The 24,418-nt window shown below is 42.8% G+C and overlaps 2 protein-coding genes across 5 annotated transcripts in view; one reads left to right on the top strand and one right to left on the bottom strand.

Moving 5' to 3' along the window:
• The window catches only part of CDC123 (cell division cycle 123), a 37,565-nt gene extending 28,363 nt beyond the window's left edge, over positions 1–9,202 (bottom strand). The window contains exons 1-4 of one of the 2 annotated variants that reach the window (XM_061368114.1): positions 9,010–9,200; positions 7,913–7,984; positions 4,166–4,220; positions 3,353–3,385 (exon numbers count right to left, since the gene is read on the bottom strand). In XM_061368114.1, coding sequence (XP_061224098.1) covers positions 3,353–3,385; positions 4,166–4,220; positions 7,913–7,984; positions 9,010–9,083 — 234 coding nt within the window. In that variant the 5' untranslated portion in view covers positions 9,084–9,200. Of the gene's footprint in view, positions 1–3,352; positions 3,386–4,165; positions 4,221–7,912; positions 7,985–9,009 lie in introns of both variants that reach the window. The other variant, XM_061368115.1, reaches the window with a different exon arrangement.
• A 914-nt stretch (positions 9,203–10,116) lies between these two features.
• Positions 10,117–23,149, top strand: NUDT5 (nudix hydrolase 5). 3 transcript variants are annotated; one of them, XM_061368118.1, is made up of 10 exons: positions 10,117–11,211; positions 13,397–13,504; positions 17,446–17,513; positions 18,630–18,682; positions 19,615–19,722; positions 20,254–20,349; positions 21,292–21,393; positions 21,805–21,868; positions 22,518–22,570; positions 22,826–23,149. In XM_061368118.1, exons 2-8 carry the CDS (start codon positions 13,442–13,444, stop codon positions 21,837–21,839), a joined length of 525 nt encoding a protein of 174 aa, XP_061224102.1. In that variant the 5' UTR covers positions 10,117–11,211; positions 13,397–13,441; the 3' UTR covers positions 21,840–21,868; positions 22,518–22,570; positions 22,826–23,149. The 3 variants fall into 3 exon arrangements, with proteins under 3 accessions (XP_061224102.1, XP_061224105.1, XP_061224104.1); XM_061368120.1 differs by lacking the exon at positions 10,117–11,211 and adding an exon at positions 13,219–13,323; XM_061368121.1 differs by lacking the exon at positions 21,805–21,868 and having other exon boundaries at positions 10,327–11,211; positions 21,292–21,402; positions 22,517–22,570.
• The last annotated feature ends 1,269 nt before the right edge of the window (positions 23,150–24,418 follow it).

Here is a 24,418-nt window from a genome sequence, read left to right as displayed (position 1 = left end):
CAATATTGCAAATATAAGAGGAAAAAAGAAACTCCTCATGATGCAGTAAACTCCACTCTGAATGTGGTGCAGTAGAAAAAAAAACCCAGATTGCTGACCTTTAAAATAATATGAAAGGATTTCGGGTATATGTCAAGAGACTTTTCATGTAACAGAATTTATAACAAGTATGCAAGAACACTTGATTCTGGCTGAGGATTCTGAAACTCAACTCGAAGTTAACTTCTAGGCTAAAGCTAACTGATGTCTTTAAACCAAAGCAGCCTTCACAGCCTCATATGTGACCAAAAAGGTTCATACATTTGGTATTTCCTTTCTGCAGGCCCCCCAAATGGAGACACTTAAGAAAGCACTCTCGCATTTTAGCACAATGACTCAGACTGAACTTCAAACTGTCTGAACCTTTCCTTAGTACATTACCTGCTCTCCACTGAGAAACTACACCTGAAAAACTGAAAGAGTACTTCTCTTATTTATTTTTAGAGCTTCAGTCAATTCTAGAAATGGTTCCTGCAAGAAGACCCTTCATCCGCTGCATCCTGATCCAACTGCCTCTTGTTTTGACCCAAGTGAGGAGTCACACTATATATGTAATAAGAGCAGATTCTAAACTTCCCTGGGGAAATGTTACATCATGTCATCATCATGTCATCTGATTAACACAAGTGAAGAAATACAAACAAGAGGAGAGCTCCAAGGCTGCATGAACAAGCTGGGTTCTATCATTCCCTAAATTCGGAATGCCCAGCTTTGCAACCATCAGTATTAATGCATGTTTTTTTAAACACAATTTTTTTTTATATAATCCTATCTGCTAATTCTTCATCAGAACATACACAGGGAAACAAGTTCTACCTGGCAACTCAGGCAGGTCTTCAAATCAGAATAATCACAACCACAGCCCACTGTATTGCTCCCTGAGCCAAGAAACCAATGTCAATATAACCTGGGATTTATCATTGTAGGATATGAATGAATGACAGCGAATACGGTATAGCAGTCTCCAGCCTGTCCCACTCTTCTTTACACTTTATGTTCCCTATTGTCTCTCTGTTCAGCTTACATATCACTACTTCACAGAATCACAGACTGGTTTGGGCTAGAAGGGACATAAAATCTCATCCAGTTCCAGCCCTCTGCCAAGGCAGGGACACCTCCCACTAAAGCAGGTTGCTCCAAGCCCCATCCAACCTGGTCTTCAACACTGCCAGGGATGAGGCAGCCACAGCTTCTCTGGGCACCCTGTGCCAGCACCTCACCAGCCTCACAGTGATCTACTTTGATCCATTCTCATCTCTTATGGTAACTCCAGATGCAGCTCACCAGCCTTCCGCATTCTGCACAGGTTATTTCTTCACTCTCTTCAACACTTTCAAAACAGTAACAGTCAACATTTAAAAGCACATAGAACTATTTCCATTCACTCCCTGGCAGTCCCTAGTTTTCAGGTAGAGAAAGCATATTTGCCACAATGGTGTCATCAGAGCAATCATCTACCAAATTTGCAAGATAAAGAGCATATTGTGAAATTCTACTTTCAAGAGCCTCTTTCTTTGTGTAGGTGTATTTTTGGAGGATTTTTTTTTATGCCATGGGCATAAACCACAGAATAACAGATCAACTAGGTTGGAAAATGTTCATTATTAATCATTTTCAAAGGTCCAGGTTTGGCAAAAGACAAAGCCCTACCAGTCTCTGAATAAGAGCCACCCTGGAGGCCAAAACAGTCCTCTTCTTCCTCTGCCCATGTTTTACTCCTGAGCAGTATGGAATATCCCTTAAGACAACTCAGGTCAGCTGTCCTGACTCTGTCCTCTCTCCTCTTGCCTGCCCCTGTTGGAGAGGGGCAGGATGCAGAGCTGGAAAAGAAAGCTTTGATGTTATGCAAGCACTGTTCGCAACAGCTAAAAGTTAACTCCATCACAGCCAGCCCCAGTAAAGGTAATGTCTTTAGCTGTAAAACTGCAATCCTTACAATGCTTACATAGCTAAACCAAAACCACTTGGCCTGTACCCTTCTGATGGGTGCCATACCTCTTGATAACGTATTTCCTTTTCGTGTTGTACACTATAATGAAACCTGATTCAAAAGTCTGGTATTTCTTTAGCTGCATTAACATAAATTTGCAAAAGGTAAGCCGGATACCAAAATCCTTGTTCTGACTAATTTGCAATCTAAAGCATCTACTTTCTCAAAGATTAGATCTTTGAACTGAAGATACTAGCATGTGCAAATCTGGCATGAAATAGTTTTATAATCTAGGCTATAAATTCTGTTCTAGCATATATATGACTCAGAGCAGGGCTGTGTTTATACTGCACCTAATCCAGTGTGACCAATTCAACACTGTTGAACACAAGGAAGCTAACAGGACTGAAATAACAGTACCAATGGCAGACAAGTGACACAAGTACATTAACTCTGATGATGATAGTGCAAGAGCAAGTTTCAAAAAAGATGTAAAAGATGAGATTGTTCAGCCTGAAGAAGAAAAGGCTTTGAGGAGACCTTAGAGCAGCTTCCAGTGCCTAAAGGGGCCAACAAGAGACCTGAAGAGGGACTTTTTACAAGGCTCTGCAGGGATAGAAGAAAGGGAAATGGCTTTAAACTGACAGAGGGGAGATTTAGATTAGACATTAGGAAGAAGCTCTTCCTTGCAGGAAGTAGCTCTTCCCTGCGAGGGCAGTGAGGCTTTAGCACAGGGTGCCAAGAGAAGCTGTGGCTGCCCCATACCCAGCAGTGTTCAGGGCCAGGTTGGAAGGGGCTTGGAGCAACCTGCTCTAGTGGAAGGTGTCTCCGACCAAGGCAGAGGTTTGGAACTTGATGAGCTTTAAGGCCTCTTCCAACCTAAACCATTCTATGATTCTACCATCAAAGAAGCCTGGTTGGTATCCATCATGATCCTGATTCTAAGCCAGGCAGTGAAAGGAAAGGAAAAGAAATATAGAAAGAAGGAGAAAATAGTGGCACAGCACAGGTGTAAGAGCAGATTTGAAAATTGAGCTGCAGGGGCTTTATTTCTTCTGCATCCAGTCTGATTAAGTAATTGGGAGATATTCAAAGTGGTGAAAATGAAAGACAGCTATATATAGAGCGAACTCTAGTTCATTTCCTATAGTCTAACAAGTGTGTGATTGTTGGGGATGAAGAAAAGCATTTTATTTTTAGTTAAACAAAATTAAGCCAGCAAAACTTTTTTGAAGTTACATACATCCACACTGCCATCTATCTAGAATGGTCTGAAGAACCATTAAATACAGCATCAGCTATCTCATAACTGGCAACAAGTTTGTATCACAAGGTTACAGAAAGGGTACTGCAAGCAAACCCACATGTTAGGTAGGGCCTTACCTTAAGTGTTGTAGTATTCTCATCATCTGACCACTGTTCAAAATAAGAACAAATCAAAGGTTACTTGTCTCCTGAGCTCCTTTATCATTTATGAGAACATCAAAATTCATCTAGCTTCCTAAAAGCTAGATGTAGATCAAATCATTGCCCTGGAGCTCCAGCAGCATAACATCACAATCCTCCAGTTATTACAGCTGTAAATTAAGACAGGAAAAATGCTGTGTATTCATCAAAGCACTATTCTAAAGTATGGATAAGAGAAGACACCTGTGTATCTTAATTGTGATTTATATCACAAACTTGGACATCTCAGAACTTCACAGCTTTCCCTGCCTAAAGCCTCTCTCCAGCACTTCCATCCTTGGACAAATGACCCATCAGTTTCAGTTATATTTCTTTTTCATCCCATTTTGTACCTTCTGTCACCTTTTACTTTTCTGGAATACCCTTATGAGCTATTATTGCCACAGACACTTTAATTGTCTTTTGAAATAACTCCTCCAAATATTGTACTCCTATTTTTTTCAGGGCATGAAATGGCATTAAGTTCAGTTCCAACATCCTTCAACATTATCTACTCATTATTAAAAACACAATTATCAAGAAATAATAAAAAAGCAGTCTTTGTGAAAGAGCAAAGAAATGTCTTAAACCTTCCATGACAGCATAAATAACGTTTTTAAGTTTCTCAAGGCAACTACCACAATTATTCTTTCTGTGAAGCATTCTCCTCACCTATAAATTACGCAGAAAAGGTTACACACTCATACTTTTTCTCAAGAGACTTGGCATTAAGTTGCATTTTATACGGACCTGTATTTCCTCTGCATCATCACTCCCCTCCTGAGCATGACTGGGTGGATCTTCTCTGAAACAAAAAATAAGCAGGGAAAAAAAATGAGGCACTGAAGTTTGACTTGACCGTATCATAGAACCATAGAACAGTTAAGGCTGGAAAGGACCTTAAGATCATCTAGTTCCTACCCACCTTGCCATGGACAGAGATGCCTTGCACTAGACCAGGTTGCCCAAGGCTCTCTCCAACCTGGCCTTGGACACTGACAGGGATAGAGCATTTACCACTTGTTTGGGCAACCTGCTCCAGTGTCTCACCACCCTCACTGTAAAGAACTTCTTCCTTATATCTAACCGGAACTTCCCCTGATCAAGTTTAAACCCACTTCCCCTTGTTCTATCACTACAGTCTGTGATGAAGAGTCCCTCTCTGGAATCCTTGTAGGTCCCCGTCAGATATTGGAAGGCTGCTATGAGGCAGCATCTACCAGCTGCAGATCTCAAATGTTTTTGTAAGAAGAATAAGCCTCAAAGTCCCTGGCAGAGAAAAATCAGAGCAAGCCAGGACAGAGAACTGAAAACCAAGCACGCTGGCATTAGGCTTGGGCCCTACCCAACACACTTTGCTGCTTTCAAATTAGCAGATCACTTTCTGCTCTGAAAACGCCGCAATTGAAGCTTTTCAACTTCCTATGAGTTCCAACTTTACTGTACTCTGACAGAAGCAGAAATTAAACTTTCATTTAAATTCTGATTTGCCTCTATACTCCTTTTCCAAGTAAAAATTCATTAAACTTTAGTTTCAGATGTTGATCTGTGAATTTCTGGTTCTGAAAAGAAAACATCCACCCTACACAACAAAAAGACTCTAATAACATAGCTCTTAGCTTCTTCCTGAAAAGTTCCTTTTTCTACACAGATGGGATAGTTACAAAACATGAAAGCACTTGACTGCAAATATTCCCTTGAAGTTTTAGGTGACATGTGAAGTTCTTTCATACAGCTGAGTGTGAAGATGTTAAAGGAGAAGACCAAGCTTTTGAAGACTTATTCAGCAAGTCAGTATAGAAAACAGCTTAAGTTCAAATGTAGGTCTCAACTCTTCAACAAGCTAAGTCTCCGCAGCCCCTTAATGTACTTCTATAGGGATTAATCTATTCAGTTGTTGAGATCTAGAGCTCAGATACTAGTTCACTGAAGATTAAAAGAGATCGTGGCCTTGAATGCCATATCACATTCACTTCTACCTAAGAAAGTTCAACTAAGAGAAAAACTGGTTTCTAAAAGGGATTTTCAATTGGAAGCATGTTAAAAAGCGTAATTTAAGTCAATCCTCCAGCTGTTCATTATTGGACTGAAGAGAGCCCAAAATGTTTGCATAACACAGCTGTAAAGTCAGTTGCAGCTTTTCTTAAGGCTTATTAAAAAATAAGTAGATGCTGTTAAAGAAGTTGCACAATTCCGCAGAAGCAGGTGACGAAACTGCTTCTTATCCAAAATGGTTTAAAAACAATTTGTCCTGGGCTCAGCAGTAGCAGTCATTTTTCTCCTTCTTAGTAGCTGGTGCAGTGCTGTGGTTTTGACTTTCAGCCTGGGAATAATGCTGATAACACCGATGTGTTTAGCTGTTGCTAAATAATGATTACTCTAACCAAGAACCTTTGAGTCTCATGCTCTGCCAGGGAGGAGGGAAAACACGGAGGAAGCAGAGACAGGACACCTGACCCAAACTGACAAAAAGGGTATTCCATACCACAGTACGTCATGCCCAGTACATAAATGGAGGCAGTTACCCAGAAGGGTTAGACCGCTGTTCAGGTCAGGCTGGGTATCGGTCAGCAGGTGGCGAGCAGTTATATTCTCTTCCCTTGTTATTTTCCTTATCATTATTATTGCTGGTGGTAGCAGTAGCGATTTGTGTTATACCTTAGTTACTGGACTGCTCTTATCTCAACCTGTGGGAGTTACATTCTTTTGATTCTCCTCCTCATTCCTCCAGGAGCTGTGAGAGGAAGGTGGGGGTGAGTGAGTGAGGGGCTGCATGGTTCTGAGTTACAGGCTGGGCTTAAACCACAACACGGTTTTCTGGATTCCTTTTATAAATAAAAAAATAAAAAATTATAAAAGACATTTCATCTTTCCAGGGTGTTTAAAAAGCTTCAGTTTTAAATAAATTGATTGCAGAGAAATTAGACATGACTCCCTTACACTCACAGCCTAATTGGTTGCTCTGTGAGAGGTAAACTACCAGTTAGGAAATGATGGAGTGTGGACTGATTTCTGAGTCTGATCATTAGCAAGGTGTCACATGCAGTAATCATTGTACAAGGAAGCCATACAGTGAGATTCTAAGCAGAAGACAAAGAACATAGCCCAGGTTCTTACCAACTGTTTCAATATCTATCCACCTCATTCTTCTCCATTCAAAATCTTGGTATAGGAATACATACATACAGGACATTCAGCCTTGCCATACGCACGGATTATGTGTATGCAAACAATTATATGAACTCAGTAATTACTAGGATTCTATAGATAGCATCCAAAGCGACTTTGATAGGGTCAAGAGGTGGGCCAGTGCAAACCACATAAAGTTCAACAAGACCAAGTGCAAGGTCCTGCATCTGGGTTGGGGCAATCCCAAGCACAAAAACAGGCTGGAAGGAGAATGGATTGAGAGCAACCCAAGGAGAAGGACTTGGGGGTGCTGGTTGACAAGAAGCTCAACATGACCAACAATGTGCACTTGCAGCCCAGAAACTAACAGTGTCCTGGGCTGCATCCCAAGAAGCATGACCAGCAGGTCAAGGGAAGAGATTCTCCCCCACTACTCTGCTCTCTTGACACACCTCCTGCAGTCCTGTGCCCAGCTCTGAGGTCTCCAACAAGAACGTAGACCTGCTTGAGCAAGTCCAGAAGAGGCCACAAAGATGATCCAAGGGCTGGAATACATCTACTATGGGTACAGGCTGAGAGTTGGGCTTGTTCAGCCTGGAGAAGAGAAGACTCCAAGGAACCCCAAAGGGTGCCCGCAACAAAACTGGAAAGGGACTTTTTACAATAGGATAAGGGGGAATGGCTTCAAGCTGACAGAGGGGAGATTTAGATTAGACGTTAGGAAGAAATTTTTTACTATGAGGGTGGTGAGACACTGAATCAGGTTACCAAAAATGGTGAATGCTCCTACTGCAGCAGTGTTCAAGGCCAGGCTGGACAGGGCTTGGAGCAACCTGGTCTAGTGGAAGGTGTCCCTGCCCATGGCAGGGGGCTGGAACTGGATGATCTTTAGGGCCCCTTCCAACCCAAACCATTCTATGATTCTATGATATTGAGAATAAAACTCACTTTACTCCTGGATAAGGGGATAAAATCACTTTACCCCTGGATAAGGCAGCAGGCACATGAGTGGTGTGGGAGATATCAAGCCTCTGAATTGAGCTAACCGTATAAAAGCAACAAAAGCAAACCAGCAGACTAGGCACCTAAGAGACTGGTAAACTCCACAAGGAAAGCCAGGGAAAAAAAAAAGAACCACTTGGTCTAGACTGAATGTATAACATGGATTTTAGGTTCCACATCAGGTACCAGCAAGTCGTTTTACTGACAGCACCAGCTTGCTCACATGCTCATACAGTATGAGCTCTACTTCAGCCAGACTAGTCAAATTTTAATAAATCATTATGCAAGATATGTGTAAACAAAATAGTGCTGTGACTATATCAAATAGTATTACTAGTTGGAGGGTAGGGGGAAAACACTCTTTACCTTCCAGAAACCACAAGTGTTCCATCATCCAGCAAATATTCTTTCACATTGTCTGGTAGCGGAAGTATCACACTAGAAGAAACATAAGAATTTCTTTAATCACTTATTATTAATATTATTTGTTAAAATAACCACAAGAGTTTAATATGAATAGTATGTTTTAATACATCGCCTCTCAATAATGGTATGCTTTATTCTCTAACACTACGAGAAAAAACATTTCTCTGTCTGCCCTCTCACTCCTTCCCACAAATCAATGCCCATTTTCCCTCCAGGAAAGTAGAGGAAAAGGAGGCCAAAATTTTGAATTAAATGCACAGAAGTGCCACATTCCTTCAAAACTCTTAAGAAACTCCAAGAAAGAGTGTGTTTAGCCCATGAGAAGCGGGCATCTTGCTCAATCCAAAGGTTTCCCTTCCAGATCCAAACCAAAACTTGCATATACCACCTGAATCTTCCAAAAACGCAGAACTGCCACTACACTTATCAAATATATGCATGTGCTACACTCTACAAACCATAAAAGATTAAATGCTTTGATTACTAACAGTCTTTTTGATCCAACAGGGCAATGACCTGAAGCTTGACTTCCCTGAGTTACTGCCAGTTCTCATAACCGTCTCCTAACCTGCAGCAACACCTTAGAAACTGCAGAATTTGCTACAGCTTCCAGAAATACACAGAAACATGAAGTGAGTCACTTGGTTTGGGTGTGCTCAGCCTCAGTTTCTTTGAGGACCCAAGTGTGAACAGCAGTGCTGTGGAGACCAGCTGGTGCTTGGTCCCACCAGGATAGCTAGGAGCACCGAGTCCGCCCCCCCAAAAAAACCCTCAGGGTATGTATAGGGAGAAGATCCCAGCTCCTGGGGCTCCAGCTGACAGCTCGACCAAGCCTTCCCCACCTCCAGCCCAGCTCTGCCCCACACGTGTCGCCCTCTAACTCACCCAACCCTACCACAACACACGCTCATTTCCAACACAACCCAAGGCAGACCAGCTCCACACATCTACCCACCTTCACCCCACACACTCCTCTCCCGGCCTAGGCCTGCACCCAGCCCAGCCCAGCCCCACACTGCACCCTTCGCTCCCCTCACCTGCGGATGGTGACGGCCCGGAACAGCGGGTACCACACGGAGAACTGGCAGTGCACCACCTGCTCCTTCTTCATCCTCCCCCTCAACCCGAACCGGCCCAGCTCGCCCTGACCCGCACAGCTTCTCCCCGCTGATCCCGGAAGCTCCCGATCCACCCGGAACCTCTCCCGCTGCTCCCGGCGCTACCCGAGCCGCCATCGCGGGTGCACAGGGTGCAGTCCCGCCTCAGGGGTGCGCACCTCACACTGGTGTCCGGACGGGCGGTAGCGGTGCGCTCAGCTCACCTCACCTCAACCGCCGCCTCAGCGTGGACTGGAGCCGGTGCTGCCGCCGCCGATCCCGGCTCCCTCAGCAGCCGGGTCACTCTCCCGGCCTCCTATGGGTGCGTGGCCCGAGCAGGGGGTTCCAGGGTGGCTTTAAGGGAGAGGGTGTATTGCCCGGCTGGCAGGGTTTGTTTTCCCGCTTTGTATTTGCTTGCGTAAGGTTTTACCTCTCCAGCGTTATAACGGAGCTCTACAACGACAGAGCTGTTTCTCCTCCCGCTGGGCTGCGTTTCGGTTTGTTAGTGTTAAGCCCCATCCTTGACAATGTTCGGGGCCACGTTGGACGGAGCTTGAAGCAAGCTGCTCTAGTGGAAGGTGTCCCTGCCCGTGACAGGGGTTGGAACTGGATGAGCTTTAAGGTCCCTTCCAACCCAAACCAGTCTGTGGTTTTTGGGAGAGTCAAGTAATGACTGAATAATACGTTCTTTTTAAGCTGTCGTCTCTTTGCGTGTGTGCCCGTGTGGGAGGCTGTGTCGTTTCCATACTCTCACCTGTGCTGTTTGAGGCTGCCTCCCCAAGCCCTCACGCATCAGTTGTCTGAAGGTTGATAACAATATGGAGAGGACTTTAATCCTCTTCTGCTTATGCAAGATGGTCTTTGTTGTTGCCTGTTCTGCAGGACAAGAACCAGTTGTTTTTCTGTATTCTATTTGGTGCTGAGAGCATCATCCACACTGTTAAGAACCATGACAAATGTGAAGCATTGTTTTCCCCACATTTTCCTCTGCTTCTCTCCTATCAACTTCCATTAATTAATTTATTTTGTTGCTAAAGTCATAATGCTGAACTCTGAGTGTGCTGACTGTTGGTAACAAGTTTAAAGTGACTTAGGAGATTTTAATGATCTTTACCTTCAGCACATGTATCTCAACATAATGTTAGTTATATCATGCATAAAGCTCTGCCAGTGTCCCTTTCTGCACGTTCTGTATAAGAAATGATGTATTTTGTTTTATCTGAAGCTTGCCCTAGGGCACCATTGCTGAGTTTATGTTAAACCTGATTGCTGTAAGCTGGGTTGTGGAGTTTGGATCAGACAATAGCTTTTAAAAAGTGATTTATAAAAGCTAATCCCTCTGTCATGACTTGGATAGAGTTTAAGGTAAAGCCCTGGTAGCTTGGCTACACTCTAAGATGATTCAGAGGCTGCAAGTTGGTTTAAGATTTTAATTCCTGGGAAGGATAATTTGGAAGCTGTAGAATGGTGGGGTCTTTCGTTGAAATGAAACCACTCAGAAAGTAAAAAGCCATGGGAATAAAGTTATACTTTGAATAAATGGTATGCCCTTTTCTGGTCTGAGTTTGACCCTCACATGAAAGAAATGGAACAAGTAGCCCTGATTTGCCAGCAAAAGAACCTTCCTGCCTGAGGGCTGCAAGATGGGGTCTATTGTGAAACCTAACACAGGGCTTTAGAAACCTTACACTGTACTGTTAAGTTTAATTTTCAGTTGGAGCTAATTTCTGTTTATGCACAAAAAGTGTTGCCACCCTTGACAGTATAACTAATGTGAGGTATCAGAATTGCAGCCTTCATTTAACCGAATGGCTTTTCAGCTTTGTAACAGCAGAAATTCTCACTTCTATTCAGTCTACTGAATTTGGGAAAAATTCCTTTTTTGGTGGAACCTTTTAAAATGTCACTCATACGTAGAGTTATTGCACCCACTTGTGGACGAAATCAAAACTACAGGGGCTGCAGGAGGTGAATTCCTCACTGTTTTAATTTTAGTGATAATTCAAATCACTGAAGCTGTGTAATATTTTGTTCTTTCCAGTCACAAGCCACCCTCGAATCTGTCCACTGCAGAAGGGAGCTGTGTTGAAAACAACTTCTGCCATGAGATGAGGTCCTAGTATGGTTTTGTAACTGATGTAGGTAAGTATTAATACTGTTCTACAGACCATTACTATAGCAGCTTGTGAGGTTTAGGGTACAACTGGGGTTAATCCACTTTTGGGGAAGATGCACTGATATTTCCAGACTTGTGTAGAAGGATTAGTATGATCATTGGAGCACAATTTCCTGTGAGGGGAGACTAAAAGACAAAGATTTATTCAGCCTGATCAAAAAAAGGAGTTTAACAAAGGTATGGTTTGCTGTCTACTCACTTGATATGTTTATACTGTCAATCAAAAAGGAAACAAACTTTCCAAACAGGAGGTGAATTTGTGGTAAGTAACTATGTGAGGGGTTTCTGGTTTTAAAGCTGTATACTTTGGACATCGCACAGAGCCTCCTTTGACTCTTTCCTCTGGATGACCAGGAATCTCTTGGAAATGCTATGCTGGGCTGGACTTCTCTTGCATAGGTTTTGTGAAAAGCTTGATCTTGTATTTGAAAGTCACAGCAAGGGACCATGGCTATTGTGCAGCTACAGCTCTTAAATCCTGAGTGAAGGGAGTTGGAGACTTCGCTGGCTCAAAACCAAACTGGCAGTGGCTAACTTAACTAACGTGGGATAGAAATTGAATTGTAAGTGAGGTTCTAGAACAGTTTTTTGTACAAATAGTAGTAAGATAGGTAGTAAACCTACATAGCTATAAGATGGAGCTTCATTGTTTTAAGAAAGGATTATAAAACAGATTTTTGGAAGAACAGAATTGGGTTTACTAGGTCAGGGTTTCTTTTCAGGAATTATGTTGCGTAAAAACAACCTGAACATTTGACCACTATGACCTGCTTTATACAACAAGACTGTCCTAAGACTTAAGAAAGAGCCTGCCCTGTGGACATGCTGAGGAAATGGCATTAAAACATTAAACATTAGTTTTAATCCTGCTGATAACCGGGAATATTTTGTAGGACCTATTCTCTTTAACTACTTTGTGGAATTAAAAGCAAATCTAATATTTAAGAAAGCTGATTGTTGCTGCATGCTCTTAAATGTTTCACAAATGTGGAGTAGATATTACCAGAAGAGGATAAAGATGAAGTAAAAGTGCTATAATTGGGTATGACAGAGGCGGTGGTTACTTGCTTTTGGTGCTGTTCGTTGCTAGAAACCCTGGTGTGAAGTCATCAGAAAGATTCCTGTTGACTTTATGGCAACTTTATGACCGTCAGTGCTAAGAATGATAGGTATCTTTAAGATTAGACCATCTCTCCTGGTGTTTAAACTGGTTTACTTCTTTATACTGTCTTTTTACTTATGATTCATGCTGATTTTCAGGACTTCAGTATTACAACTTCATGTCGGAGTTTAGCTTCCTTGGAATAAGAGCTTCTGTGCTGAAAGTGCCCCATAGCTCTGCAGTGAGACAGGGGCTAATGGTGAATCTCTAATGCATATATTTTATTGCTTACTGTTGTGGCTTTCACCTACCACTGGATTGAGAGAAGGAGTGGACAATCTTATCTTCCTGCAGAGCATTAAGATGCAGGCTGAGGCACAGAGCTGCAGGTGCAGAGCATTGCTTGGCCACGTGATCAGTTGCCTTTTGCACGGTGTTATCCACATCATTCCCAGTAAGCACGACTGACGTGCAGTGGTCACACTAACTCCATGTGCCTCCTAGGCTTGCAACAGAGGTGACTTTTTGACCTTGTTTTTTGGGGAAGGATTGGGTCATTTACGTGTTTGTGATGCATGGAAGGTGGAGGTAGGCTCTAGTTCTGATTCTTTCTCAACAGCAGACAGTTTTTACCACCAAAATCTGGTATAAGGTTTTTTCCAACTTTGACAGTAGTGTGCGTAGGCTTGTTGTGGCAATGCTGAGTTAACAGAGCACTTCAGCCACATCAGGATGAAAAAATTTGTTTCCATCAGGGTGCATCAATTTTGCCTCTATGTGTGTCTGACCTTTGAATAGTTAAGCAGGGTGTCTTCAGCCAGCATAGTTGATTGGCAGCTGATTGGACTATCACAACTATGTAAGTCAGGGATCTGACCCAAACTTCTACTTCTGCTTTGATTTATTTGACTCTGAAACTATCAGGTGAACCTGGAAACTGAACTGACTTGTCATCACACATCCCTAACTTTCTCCAGCAAGTTTTGTTAATTTAGAATGCAGAACCTTTTAACTTTTCTCTGAAAGCAAATATTGACTTTGTTTCATAGTAACCTGGACTTTGATCAGGAGGGGAGAACCTGACATTCCTGAAAATGGCAGCTGAGAAGTCCACAGAAGTTGGAAAAGCTGCTAGACAATTCGTCCTTAAAGAAGAGGTACAACACTTGGCTTTGACACGTTTTGTTTTTAAATGAGTTGAGACCAATCAGAGTTTTGTGAGTGCAGAGTAAGAAATGCTGTAGATGCTGTGTGTTTGTAAGAATCTGTTCAATAGACAGAACACTTCTTCCTGATGGGCAGAGAGTTTTAAAAAGGTGGCATTTCTCTTTGTTGAAATAATCATAACGATTATCAATGGAGAGAAAGGAATCTACAGTGTTGTATTATTTTAAGCTGCTTTGGGCAGGGGGGGGCTTTGTTTGTTTCTTCTGTTGTCTATCCAGGCTGTTTGCACAGTTCAGTAGTAATGCTGATACCTCTTAGAGACTGTACAGTCAGTGGATCATGATGCTCAGCCTTGGTTTCCATTCCTTCACGATGAAGAACCACTAAGAGTTGCCTTAACATTGAGGATTGTACCTTCTTTGATGGTCTCTGGAAGGGTTTGAATTTAGTTGATTGCTGTTCTAAAGACATTAGTAAGGAGGTAGTAAGAGTTTTGAAATAATATTCTGTGCACATCTTCACAGACTGAGAAGATACTAAGTCCTAAGGAAGGAATTTGGAGGTAATTCTGGGTGTTCTGTTTATCGGGAGCACCCTACCTTAAAATGCCTCAATTTGTTTCTCTCCTGAGTAAATTCTTAGAAGTTAACCCTTGGTTTTAAAGTGGCAACAGCATCATGCTATTGCTGTCACACAAATGTAGTTTCTTTTATCCAGTGTTCCATCCTTGGAATGAACACACAGGCTTGTAATTTCTCTAGGTTTCAAGGTAAAAAACTTCAGACTTGTGTTGTTGGGATATATTTATGGCTCTTCCCCTGGGGTGTTTGTGTAAGATGCATATTTCTCAAGCATAAGGGCTTTCATTTTTTTATGCATCTGGGGGTTTCTATTAAGACCTGCATTTTTGCAGGCAACATTTTAATTTTATCCCTTTTTTTTTTTTTTTCATAATGCCTCTTAGTTCCTCTGCTTTGGAATGTTGTACTCCCTGGTGTCATTGGAAGTTTGGAATTAGGCTTTACTGTTTTAAACTATTCAGTTTTTTCAGTCATCCTGTAGGATTAATACAGGAAAGTATTTACTGTGCCTCTGCCAGTGGCCCTTATATTAGAAGTAGTTCTGTAACTCTTCAGTAGCTACATGGTCTGATGCTGGACAGTCTTCTTCCAGCAAAGTGGAGCTGATTTTGTTTTACTGTTCCCGTTTCTGGGAGGTCTATTACAGGCCAAAATCTGTACTTACGAATACCTGATTAAAACCAGGACATTTTGTTTGATGTTGTTTCTTTTGTACACATAAAATGTACTCTATTTTTTCTTCTGTCTTTTTGGAGTGTGGATAGGTCTCATTGCTTACAGACCAGGGATTTCTTTTTCCTCTTAAGATTCCTGGGGACAATGATGTGGTTCTGATTTCAGCCATTTTCCCCTTTCTGCTTAGCAATAACTTGGGGGGGAGGAAATGATCATCCAGTTCTATTGAACACTGCAGCGATATGGGATCACCTGTAATCTGCCTTTTTGTGTTCTCTGCAATGTTTAAAGGCATTCATTAACACAAAACATTTAGCTGTATTTATTTCACTGAAGTATATTCCTCTCTTTGGATAACCAGCAGAACACAATTTTCTTCTATTTGTCTTTTGGATCTTCCTGTACTCTAGTTCTGCAGTGATTTCAGAGTGAATACAAAGCTATTTAAAATATACCTAAATGCTTCCAAACTGAATTACTTCTTGTCTCTGTAATGAGCAGAATATATTTAATCTCCTTTCTTGCTGTTTTTGTGACCACAAAGCCATTAGAAAGCCCTTTTGAAAACACATAGCTCTCCTTTTCCAATTCCCGTTATGTAGAAATATTATACTTTCCAAAATAAGTACAAAACTCCTACATGTAAAGTGCGTGTAGCAGGTTTACAACCATGGGAGTGCTACTGTTATTTCAATTGCTTGTCAAATAGTTCTTTGGAAGAACACATTACATGAGTTCATCCAGCTCACTTATAATTTCCTTGATACCTGACTCGCTTCAGATTTGCCTCCTGCCCCCAACTGGTGCTGTACTGTGCGTGTGTACCCTAAATAGAGCTGTATCATAGACTACATTTTGTTTCTGTACATTCTTTTTTTAGTTGGTGAATCTCTCACTTCAAAGTTCAAGATCTGCATGGCCACACAAGCCCTATTTGCTCCTGTCCTGCACTAGAGCATTTCAGTCTGCCAGTCACATGAATGACCTCTCAGACTTCATTCTTTGCTACAGTTTTATGTTGTGTTTTTTTTCCACACATCCTTATTTCATAGAATCATCAAATCATAGAACAGTTTGGGATGGAGAGAGCCTTAAAGCTCATCCAGTTCCAACCCCCTGTCACAGACAGGGACACCTTCCACTAGAGCAGGTTGCTCCAAGCCCCTATGTCCAACCTGGCCTTGAACACTGCCAGGGATGGGGCAGCCACAGCTTCTCTGGGCAACCTGTGCCAGTGTCTCACCACCTTCACAGTAAGGAATTTCTTCCTAGTATCTAATGTAAATCTCCCTTCTTTCAGTTTAAAGCCATTCCCACTTGTCCCATCACTACATACCCTTGTAAAAAGTCCCTCTCCAGCTTTCTAGGAGGTACTGATGTACTAAAGCACTGAACTTTAGGCCCTGGGAGCTGCTCTGAGGTCTCCCCAGAGCCTTTTCTTCTACAGGCTGAACCAGCCCAGCTCTCTCAACCTGGCTCCAGAGAGGAGGTGCTCCAACCCTCTGATCATCTTCACAGCCTCCTCTGGACTCGCTCCAACAGGTGCACGTCCTTGTTATGTTGGGGCCTCAGAGCTGGACACAGGACTGCATGGGGGGTCTCACGAGAGCAAAGCAGAGCAGGAGAATCACCTCCCTCAACCTGCTGGTCAGATTATTTTTGATGAAGCCCAGCATACACTTGACTTTCTGGGCTGCAAAAGCACACTGCTGGTTCATGTTTTGCTTCTCATCAACCAGCACCTCCAAGTTGTTCTCTTCAGGGCTGCTCTCAGTCCATTCTCCTCTCAGCCTGTGTTTGTGCTTGGGATTGCCTTGACCCAAGTCATGACTTTGCGCTTGCCCTTGCTGAACTTCATGAGGTTTCCACTTGCTTACCCTTGTTCTGTTGCTGTCAGTAGTGTGTCTCATTAGATAATAGGAAGTGCTTTGCTCATCTTCCTGATTACTTACGGTTTCTGTGCTCAGACCTATTGCCAACTTGATACAAAATTCTGCAGACAATCTTGTCTGCCCGTACCTTCAGCAAAGCTTAAAATAGAGGTTACATTGAGTAAATTGCTGGGCTAATACCCAGGGAAAATAAACTCAACTCAGAAAAGACACTTTGTAATAACATCAATGCCAAGCACTCAGTCAGCAGCTCAAAATCCTAAAAGGGCAGGTGTACATCACTGCTTACAGAAAACAGCAGTTCCACAAGGCCACAGTCTGAGATCACAGCAAGAAGAGTTTCAGAACAATTTGGTTTTCAGTCTTGCATGCTCAGGTATAGACCATGCTCTCTGGTAAGTAGGCACTCATGATCACCAGCATAGCAAAAGTCTGTGCAGACCAGTCACCCTTTTTCAGCTGAAACACGACCTCTGCAGAGGCTTCCTAAAAAGCTGAGGACTGTCCAGTATATAAAATCCCAGTGAATTTATTGAAACTTGCTTATAAAGTCATGTTAAGAAAAGTTACTGGGCTTATTTTCTGTTCCTAGTCAAGAACTTGGAGTAAATGTGTTTTTCTGGGTTAGCTGCAGGAATGTTGTTGCATGTTCCAGCATGTATTCCACTGCTGAGATTTTTGTCTTCCAGAGAATCCAAAAATAGTGGTGGTGTTTCTCCCCTTAGTTCCCAAGCTGGGATTAATCTTATAACGTATTTAATTAAATAAAATCCTGTATTTTAGGTAATTGCAGAAAGGAAATGGTTGAAACTTGAAGAAACAACTTACACTGATCCCTTTGGTAAAACCAGGTAACTGCTTCTCTGGCATCTCAGACTTCTATACTGTTCCCAGTCAGCATAGCCCCAGGCTAGACAACAGGAGCATTCCAAACCTGTTACTCCAAACAAGATGAGAGTTATTCATTCTCCAATAACTTTATAGTTTGTACTGTTCAGAGAAAAATGAACTCTTACTCTAGCAGATATTCTGGCATGTGGCATTGAACTGGGTTCCTAAATGCTTCTGGGCACAGTGGATCCTGGTTTACTTGGCATTTCCAGTGCCTTGCAACTGTGCAGAAGCAAGTTGTAGCCACACAACTAGACTGATGACCAGTGTCTGTCCCATGGGTTTTCTGGTTCTTCACTGAGGCCTCCCTTTTGCCTGCTCATGGTGTTGGAGCTTGTGTGCTACTGACAAATGACTGTCCTCTCATGTGTTATCACACCTGTTCAATCCTTCTGTGTGCTTTAGTTCTGTGTATCTTTCTAGATGTGACAATGTGGCTTTACTTTCCTCAATATGTTAGATTCTCTGCTGCTGTCTTTCTCCAGTGCCTCCCAATTCATCTTTAAAAAATAGCCAAGATTGGAGTGTTTGCGAAAGGATTTTTATTGCTGGTGGATTTGGGGGGGGTTACTTATCCCATTGCTTATTTTGAGAGGGAAGCTTTGGTCTTTCCTACGTGTGCGCTCTTCATGTGCTCAAGTAACTGAGCTGAGAGCTCACAGTAACTTACACTATAAAACTTATGCAAAATCAGGATAAAAGATGAAATCCACAGGGTCCTGTTACAAAACTGTCTTTCAAAATCTGACAAGTGTTATGTATGAATTGCTTTATTTTTGCACTTTTCCAGGATCACTTATACAAGACTTGCTTGGTTTTTGACAATCACTCATGTCCTTCCCTTATTTTTAGTATCTGAAACAGTCATTATTTGTTTTCTCTCTCCCTCTTTAAATAGGCTGAACAAAATTATACTACAGACATTTTAAAGTGCCAGTATATGACAGAGCCTGCCTAAGCCCGACTGCTTTCTTACAGGCCCTCACTGTGTGATGGTGTATTTTGCTTTTAAATGAAAGTATCAACCGTAGAAGATGACTTAAACATTCATTTGTTCTTTCCTCTGTGTTAAACAGAACGTGGGAAACTGTAAAGCGTACTGGCAACAAAAAGGGGATCTCAGCTGATGGTAAGACATTGGTGCTTGGTTTTGTCTGCATTTTTTCCTGTTAAAGAGCTGACAAATTCATGGACCTTAGAGCAGCTTCCAGTACTTAAAGGGGCTGACAAGAAAGCTGCAGAGGGGCTTTTTACAAGGGTATGCAGGGACAGGACAAGGGGAAATGACTTTAAACTGAAAAGGGGACAGATGTAGAGTGTATGTAAGGAGGAATTTCTTCCCTGTGAGGGTGCTGAGGCGCTGGCACAGGTGCCCAGAGAAGCTGTGGCTGCCCCATCCCTGGCAGTGTTCAAGGCCGTGGCAGGGGGTTGGAACTGGATGCGCTTTAAAGTCCCTTCCAACCCAGACCAGTCTGGGATTCAGTGAATGAATGGAAGATGGGGAACAAATAGGTCAGCAATGTTTGCTGTACCCTTGAGCTAATTAAATGCAGGCTTCAGTGTTGAAGAGCCAGAACCTTACTGGTAGGAGTGTTTTCCCAAGATCATTTTATTCACTTCAGAACAGCGGAGCAATTCCAAAGATGTCCTGGGTGCCCTGGTAGAGAGTAGCTCACAGATTGGTCAGTTGGGTCTGCTGTGAGGGGCTTGGGATACAGTTCTCTTTGGGAGATGATTTAGCCATGAAGGGAGTGTGTAGGGAAGTTCCATACATTGGCTCCCAGTCTGCAGTCAAGAGAGCATACCCCTAGTACTGGTGGGCTGAGGCTCAGTCTTGCTTGGTACATGTGCCTCTTGTTTTCTCCTTGAAGATCCCATTTTGGATTTTTGCCTCTCACCGCACCTAACGGAATGAGGTTAAATTCATAGTTCAGGATTCTGGAGCAGGCATCTAAACGTTTAATGCTCAGAGTAACAGTGCTTGTATTCCTTTCCAGCTCTAGCACCAAGTACCTTCTGCTGTACTCTGATTGTATGTACTTGTGTCTTCTGCGACTGTAGGTGTCGCAGTGATAGCAGTACTACAGAGAACTCTCCACTACGACTGCATTGTCCTCGTGAAACAGTTCAGGCCCCCAATTAATGGCTATTGCTTGGAATTTCCTGCAGGTAGGTGGCTGGAGCATTAAGATGGGCCACAGAAAGCTGACGGTTAAGTGTGTTTAGATGTGCTGGGGGTGTCAATCTCAAGCAGTTCTAACTAGAAAACCATGGTGAGCTCTGTAGCTCAGTGTGCTATTCCCAAACAGGAATATTTGGTGATGAAGGATACAAAATGGGCTCATTTTAGCAGATTGGAGACATTTTGCACAGCAGTCTGGTAGCAGAATATTGCATTTCCCTCCACTCCTTAAGAGTCAAAGCATTTGGCTTCTTTCCCTTATGAGGATATTAATGCTGTTTCCTGGGAAGTTAGCAGATAATCAGTCTGGGAAGGCTTCTGTAGACAATCATATGAAGAGGACAGCAGCCTGATGAGTCCTGGAACTGGAATCCTGCCTAATGCTTCAGATTTATCTCTGTGTAAAAGTATTGTAGTGATGATGTTTCACCTCTTCCATAAGGCTGGATTCAATCTGGGATGGGTGTTATGGTCAAGTGTCTACTTTTAATTGTTTCTGTGTGTTATTTATCCCACAGGCCTCATTGAGGAAAATGAGACTGCAGAAAGCGCTGCATTGCGAGAGCTGGAGGAAGAAACAGGGTACAAGGGGGAGGTCACTGAATGTACTCCAGGTCTTTGCTTTGTCTTTTATTTCCCACCCAAAGCTAATTCTGCCTTTGACAGGTACTCTAAATGTCTAAAATGCTCTAAAGAAAAAGAGCCTTGCAGGAAAGTCTACACAGATGAGCACAAAGCAGTATCCCATGACTGGTTGTTGCTGAGTCGCTAGCTGAACTGAAGTGACAGTTTGATGTCTATAGGGGAAAACTTTGCTCTTAATTAAGATCCTTGACACAAAACCTAATTGTTCAAGCTGTGATTTGGCATTTTAGTATAAAGGTCTAAATTGCTAGACTTAGTGTGAACAGCTTTTGTGAACTTAGGTATTAAAAAATAGCTACGTGATGCAGCCTGACTGGAGGTCACCTCATACCACTGTGGGGGGGTGACAGCACTCAGGTTCTACGGCCAGAAAGGAGAGACTAATTGGAGTAAATCCAGAGAACCTTTGGAATGTGATTGTTGCCAATGCAAAGCAAAATGAAGACAAAATGAGCATCACAAATTAAACTTGAGAAGGTAGAAAGGTGAGGCAGCTTCCCTAGGATTACAAGTGAATGTCATTATAGTTGAGACTTGGCTCTTGATTACCAGGTACAACACGATGGGGACTGATACGGAGACAGGTGGCGGCAAAATCAGACTTGACTGAGGAAGCCTATAAGGCAATTGTAGTTTACAGTTTAATCTGCAGTCTGTGGGATGCAAAGCAAACCTAGCTGTGGAAAACAAGTCTTACAAGGAATCTGTAAAAGTCCCTTCCAGAAGCACAGGAACACTGCTTTTAAGAGCCTGTGAAGACAAACTTTTCACAGCCTTTCCAGCCTGAACGTATGCCAAATATGTGTTCTCCTCTTGTATCAGGATGCATTTCTGTGAAAGCTTTTGATAAAATGTCAAGGTGCCTGACTTGTGCTTTTGACAACTTAACTTCTGCCTGTGCTTGTTGGCAGCTCTCTGCTTGGACCCAGGTTTGTCAAACAGCACCACACACATTGTGAGCGTCACCATTAACGGGGATGAGGCTGAGAACACAAGACCTAAGCAAAAACTGGGTGAGTTTTGTACTGTTTGTTTGAAAATTCAGAAAGGGTAACAAAAGAATGGGTTTAAAAGAACTGACCCTACCACTGTAGGGACATCTCTTCTGTCCCAGCTGATGTAGATGCTGGACATCCTTCAAATCATATCCTGCAGTCTGGATAGGCAGAGCTGTGTTTCTCTGCTAAATTCCCTGGGAAGACCTCTTAGTGTCAGGTGTTGGCAAACCCAGAAGGAGAAATCTGGGTGCCACACTTCAGTGAGGGCCATAAGCCCTTGTGAACCCTGATACTCCTGTTAGTTGTGGCTTGACCTTGGAAATCACTACAGTGTCACTCACAGTCAGCTATCAGAATGCTTTTTAGTTGTAACCTCTGTGTACGTCAACCCCCTTAACTTACTCCTTTTTATTACTTTCCTTGCAGATGATGGAGGTATGTTGGGTAACTGCTCCCACTGACAGCAAGGTCAAGAGTGAGCTACGTATGACAAGCTTTACTGAGAACATGTCAGTTAAAACTGGTTCTTATTTGGGCTTTGTTATCTCCTGGCCCTAATAAAACATGCAGAGGCTGATTTTGGCCTAGACGTGCAACATTATTGCATCAGTTCTCAAGCACTGCACCTATAGCACCAGTATCTCAAAACATACAAATGACTAAATTCACAGTAGGTATAGAGGAAGCCCCAAAGACAATGAATTCAGGTGGACAGGGGAGGTGTAAGTCAACGTATATTCATCAAGAGCAAACTCTTTGTGCTGTTTTAGTCTTCAAATGCATCTATAATCCATTACTGTACCTGTATAAATCAAACAAGAGTCCATTTCAGTATATTTTCCATTTCTAGAAGGGAGAAGGTCTCGCTTTGGAAGGGTTCTGACCCCCCCATGGCTGTCAACTGCACTGTTTTTCCCAGTTTCTTTATGTCAGACCTGTTTTTTAATGACCCCAGTCTCAGACTTCCCCCATTTAATTGGCTTTTCGGCGATACGCATGCAGGCTCAACAGCTTTTGGATGACAATAAGCATTAAGTCAGTTGTTTTTCCCCTTTTTAAACTAAGAAACAAGACACTGAGGTAACTTCCTTTACTGTTTGCAAATTTAAAGGTGTGTAACACTTTTGTTCTCTCCTAGAATTTGTGGAAGTTATTTCACTTCCAAAGAACGACCTACTGCAAAGAATTGATGGTAAGAGCTTGCTGACATGCTAAATGCACATTGAGAAAGCCTTAGCTTCCCTCCTCATGGCCTTTCTCATCCGAGAAACCTCTGTCTTAAAAAGCGGTGAGAGACATGGCAAGGGAAGAGTTAGTGACAGCATCAGGTGCTGGCATGAAGAGTTAATGTCTGGACTGCTGCACAGCTTTGTTTTAGTGCAGGACTTGCATGTGTATAGAGGAGGAGTTTAAACAATCTCATAATTTTATTTTTCTTTCTTTCCAGAGCTGGTGGCAGAAGAACACCTGGCAGTGGATGCCAGGGTTTACACCTATGCACTGGCCCTCAAGAGTGCAGCAGAAAAACCGCTCCAAGTCCCTTTTATGAAGTGAGAAATGTGGTTGGAAACTGCCCTGTTCAGATGGCTCGGAAGGTTTAACTTTCCTTGTAATAGAGGTCCTTTGCTTTACTTGTAGAGCAAAAGTATTCATAGGAATGGCCCTGTTATTTTTATCTGGAATTATGTAACTAACAAAAAGTGTCCCTTTAACTGCTCAGGCTGTCAGACCTTGACTGAATAATGGTAATAAAAGTGCTGTTTAATTTTCAGAGCAGCTCATCCCTCACTGTGTTTGTCAGTGCAGTGTAAGGAAGATGCTTAAGTGACTGTGGTTGGTGTTGTACCAAAGCCCGTTAACTCAAGGCGGGTGCAGGAACAGTGTCCATCTTCCTCATTGTCGTGGTTTAACCCCAGCCAGACAGCTTTTCACTCACCTCCCCCACCCCCCTTCCTGCCCTCCCCCTATTCCCAGAGGGACAGAGAGGAGAATCATAAAGAATGCAACTCCCACGGGTTGAGATAAGAACGGTTTAGTAACTAAGGTATAACACAAATCACTACTGCTACCACCAATAATAAGGGAAATAACAAGGGAAGAGAATACAACACCTCAGCACCAGGTGAGCGATAACTCCCCCCCCCCAGCCTGACCAAGCACCGACCGATACCTCCTCCAACCCTCCAGTCCCCTAGCCCTTCTGGGTAACTCACAGTTACCTCCAGGGCCTGACGTGTTGTGGTATGGAATATCTCTTTGGTCAGTTTGGGTCAGGTGTCCTGTCTCTGCTTCCTCCTGGCTTCCCCTCCTCCCTGGCAGAGCATGAGGCTCACAAAGTCCTTGGCCAAACCAAAACATTGTTACCAGCTCTGTTCCCAGGCCGAAAGTCAAAACACAGCACTGCACCAGCTACCAAGAAAGAGAAAAATGACTGCTACTGCTAAACCCAGGACACTCATCTCTCATCCACACACACCAGTAGCATCAGCAAAATAGCCATCAGTGATTCCTCCATGACAGGAGCAGCAGCATGGGGACACACTCTGGCTGCTGTGTTTGAAACTGCCTTTTTATGCTTTAGACCTGAGGGGTTGCTTTCTTGTCCCAGTTGTAACTGAACTATCCAGAAAACTGGTTGGTTTAGCTGCAACAATCACAGCTGTGGCACCAATGCAACATCCCAGGGTCCATGACCCAGCCAGGGGATTCTGTCTGAGACATGAACTTACGTGCCTGGCACCTCTGTATGCCACACACATGTCCCCAGGCTGCCCATTCCCTCACTCCCATTACTTGTGGGTGAATCTTCAGTGTATCTGTGCACAGCTGACTGCTTCCAGTTACACAAACAACTACCACTGCTTAAAGGTTAGGATCTAAGTGCTGTAACAAACATATCCTCATATCAAAATCTTGTTCTGAAATGAATTTGGGTGAGCATGCATAACTGGGAAGACTTTCCTGCCTTAGAAAGGAAGCAGAAAACGTGCTTAAGATTTTCCTGTCATAACAAACAACAAAATTACTTTCAAGTTAAGTA

The sequence above is a fragment of the Neopsephotus bourkii genome, unplaced genomic scaffold, assembly GCF_033783945.1.
Source record: "Neopsephotus bourkii isolate Nb327-2 ecotype Australia unplaced genomic scaffold, CSIRO-AGI_Nbou_v1 NB_1423, whole genome shotgun sequence".
Lineage (NCBI taxonomy): Eukaryota > Metazoa > Chordata > Aves > Psittaciformes > Psittacidae > Neopsephotus > Neopsephotus bourkii.
The sequence above is the reverse complement of the archived record's forward strand: the minus strand, read 5'-3'. Positions and strand labels throughout refer to the sequence as shown.

Coding starts and splice junctions, on each gene's coding strand:
- NUDT5 (XM_061368118.1), top strand. CDS start 13,442: ATGGCAGCTGAGAAGTCCACAGAAGTTGGAAAAGCTGCTAGACAATTC. Junction 17,514..18,629: donor GATCCCTTTGGTAAAACCAG/GTAACTGCTTCT, acceptor TGTGTTAAACAG/AACGTGGGAAACTGTAAAGC. Junction 18,683..19,614: donor AAAGGGGATCTCAGCTGATG/GTAAGACATTGG, acceptor CTGCGACTGTAG/GTGTCGCAGTGATAGCAGTA.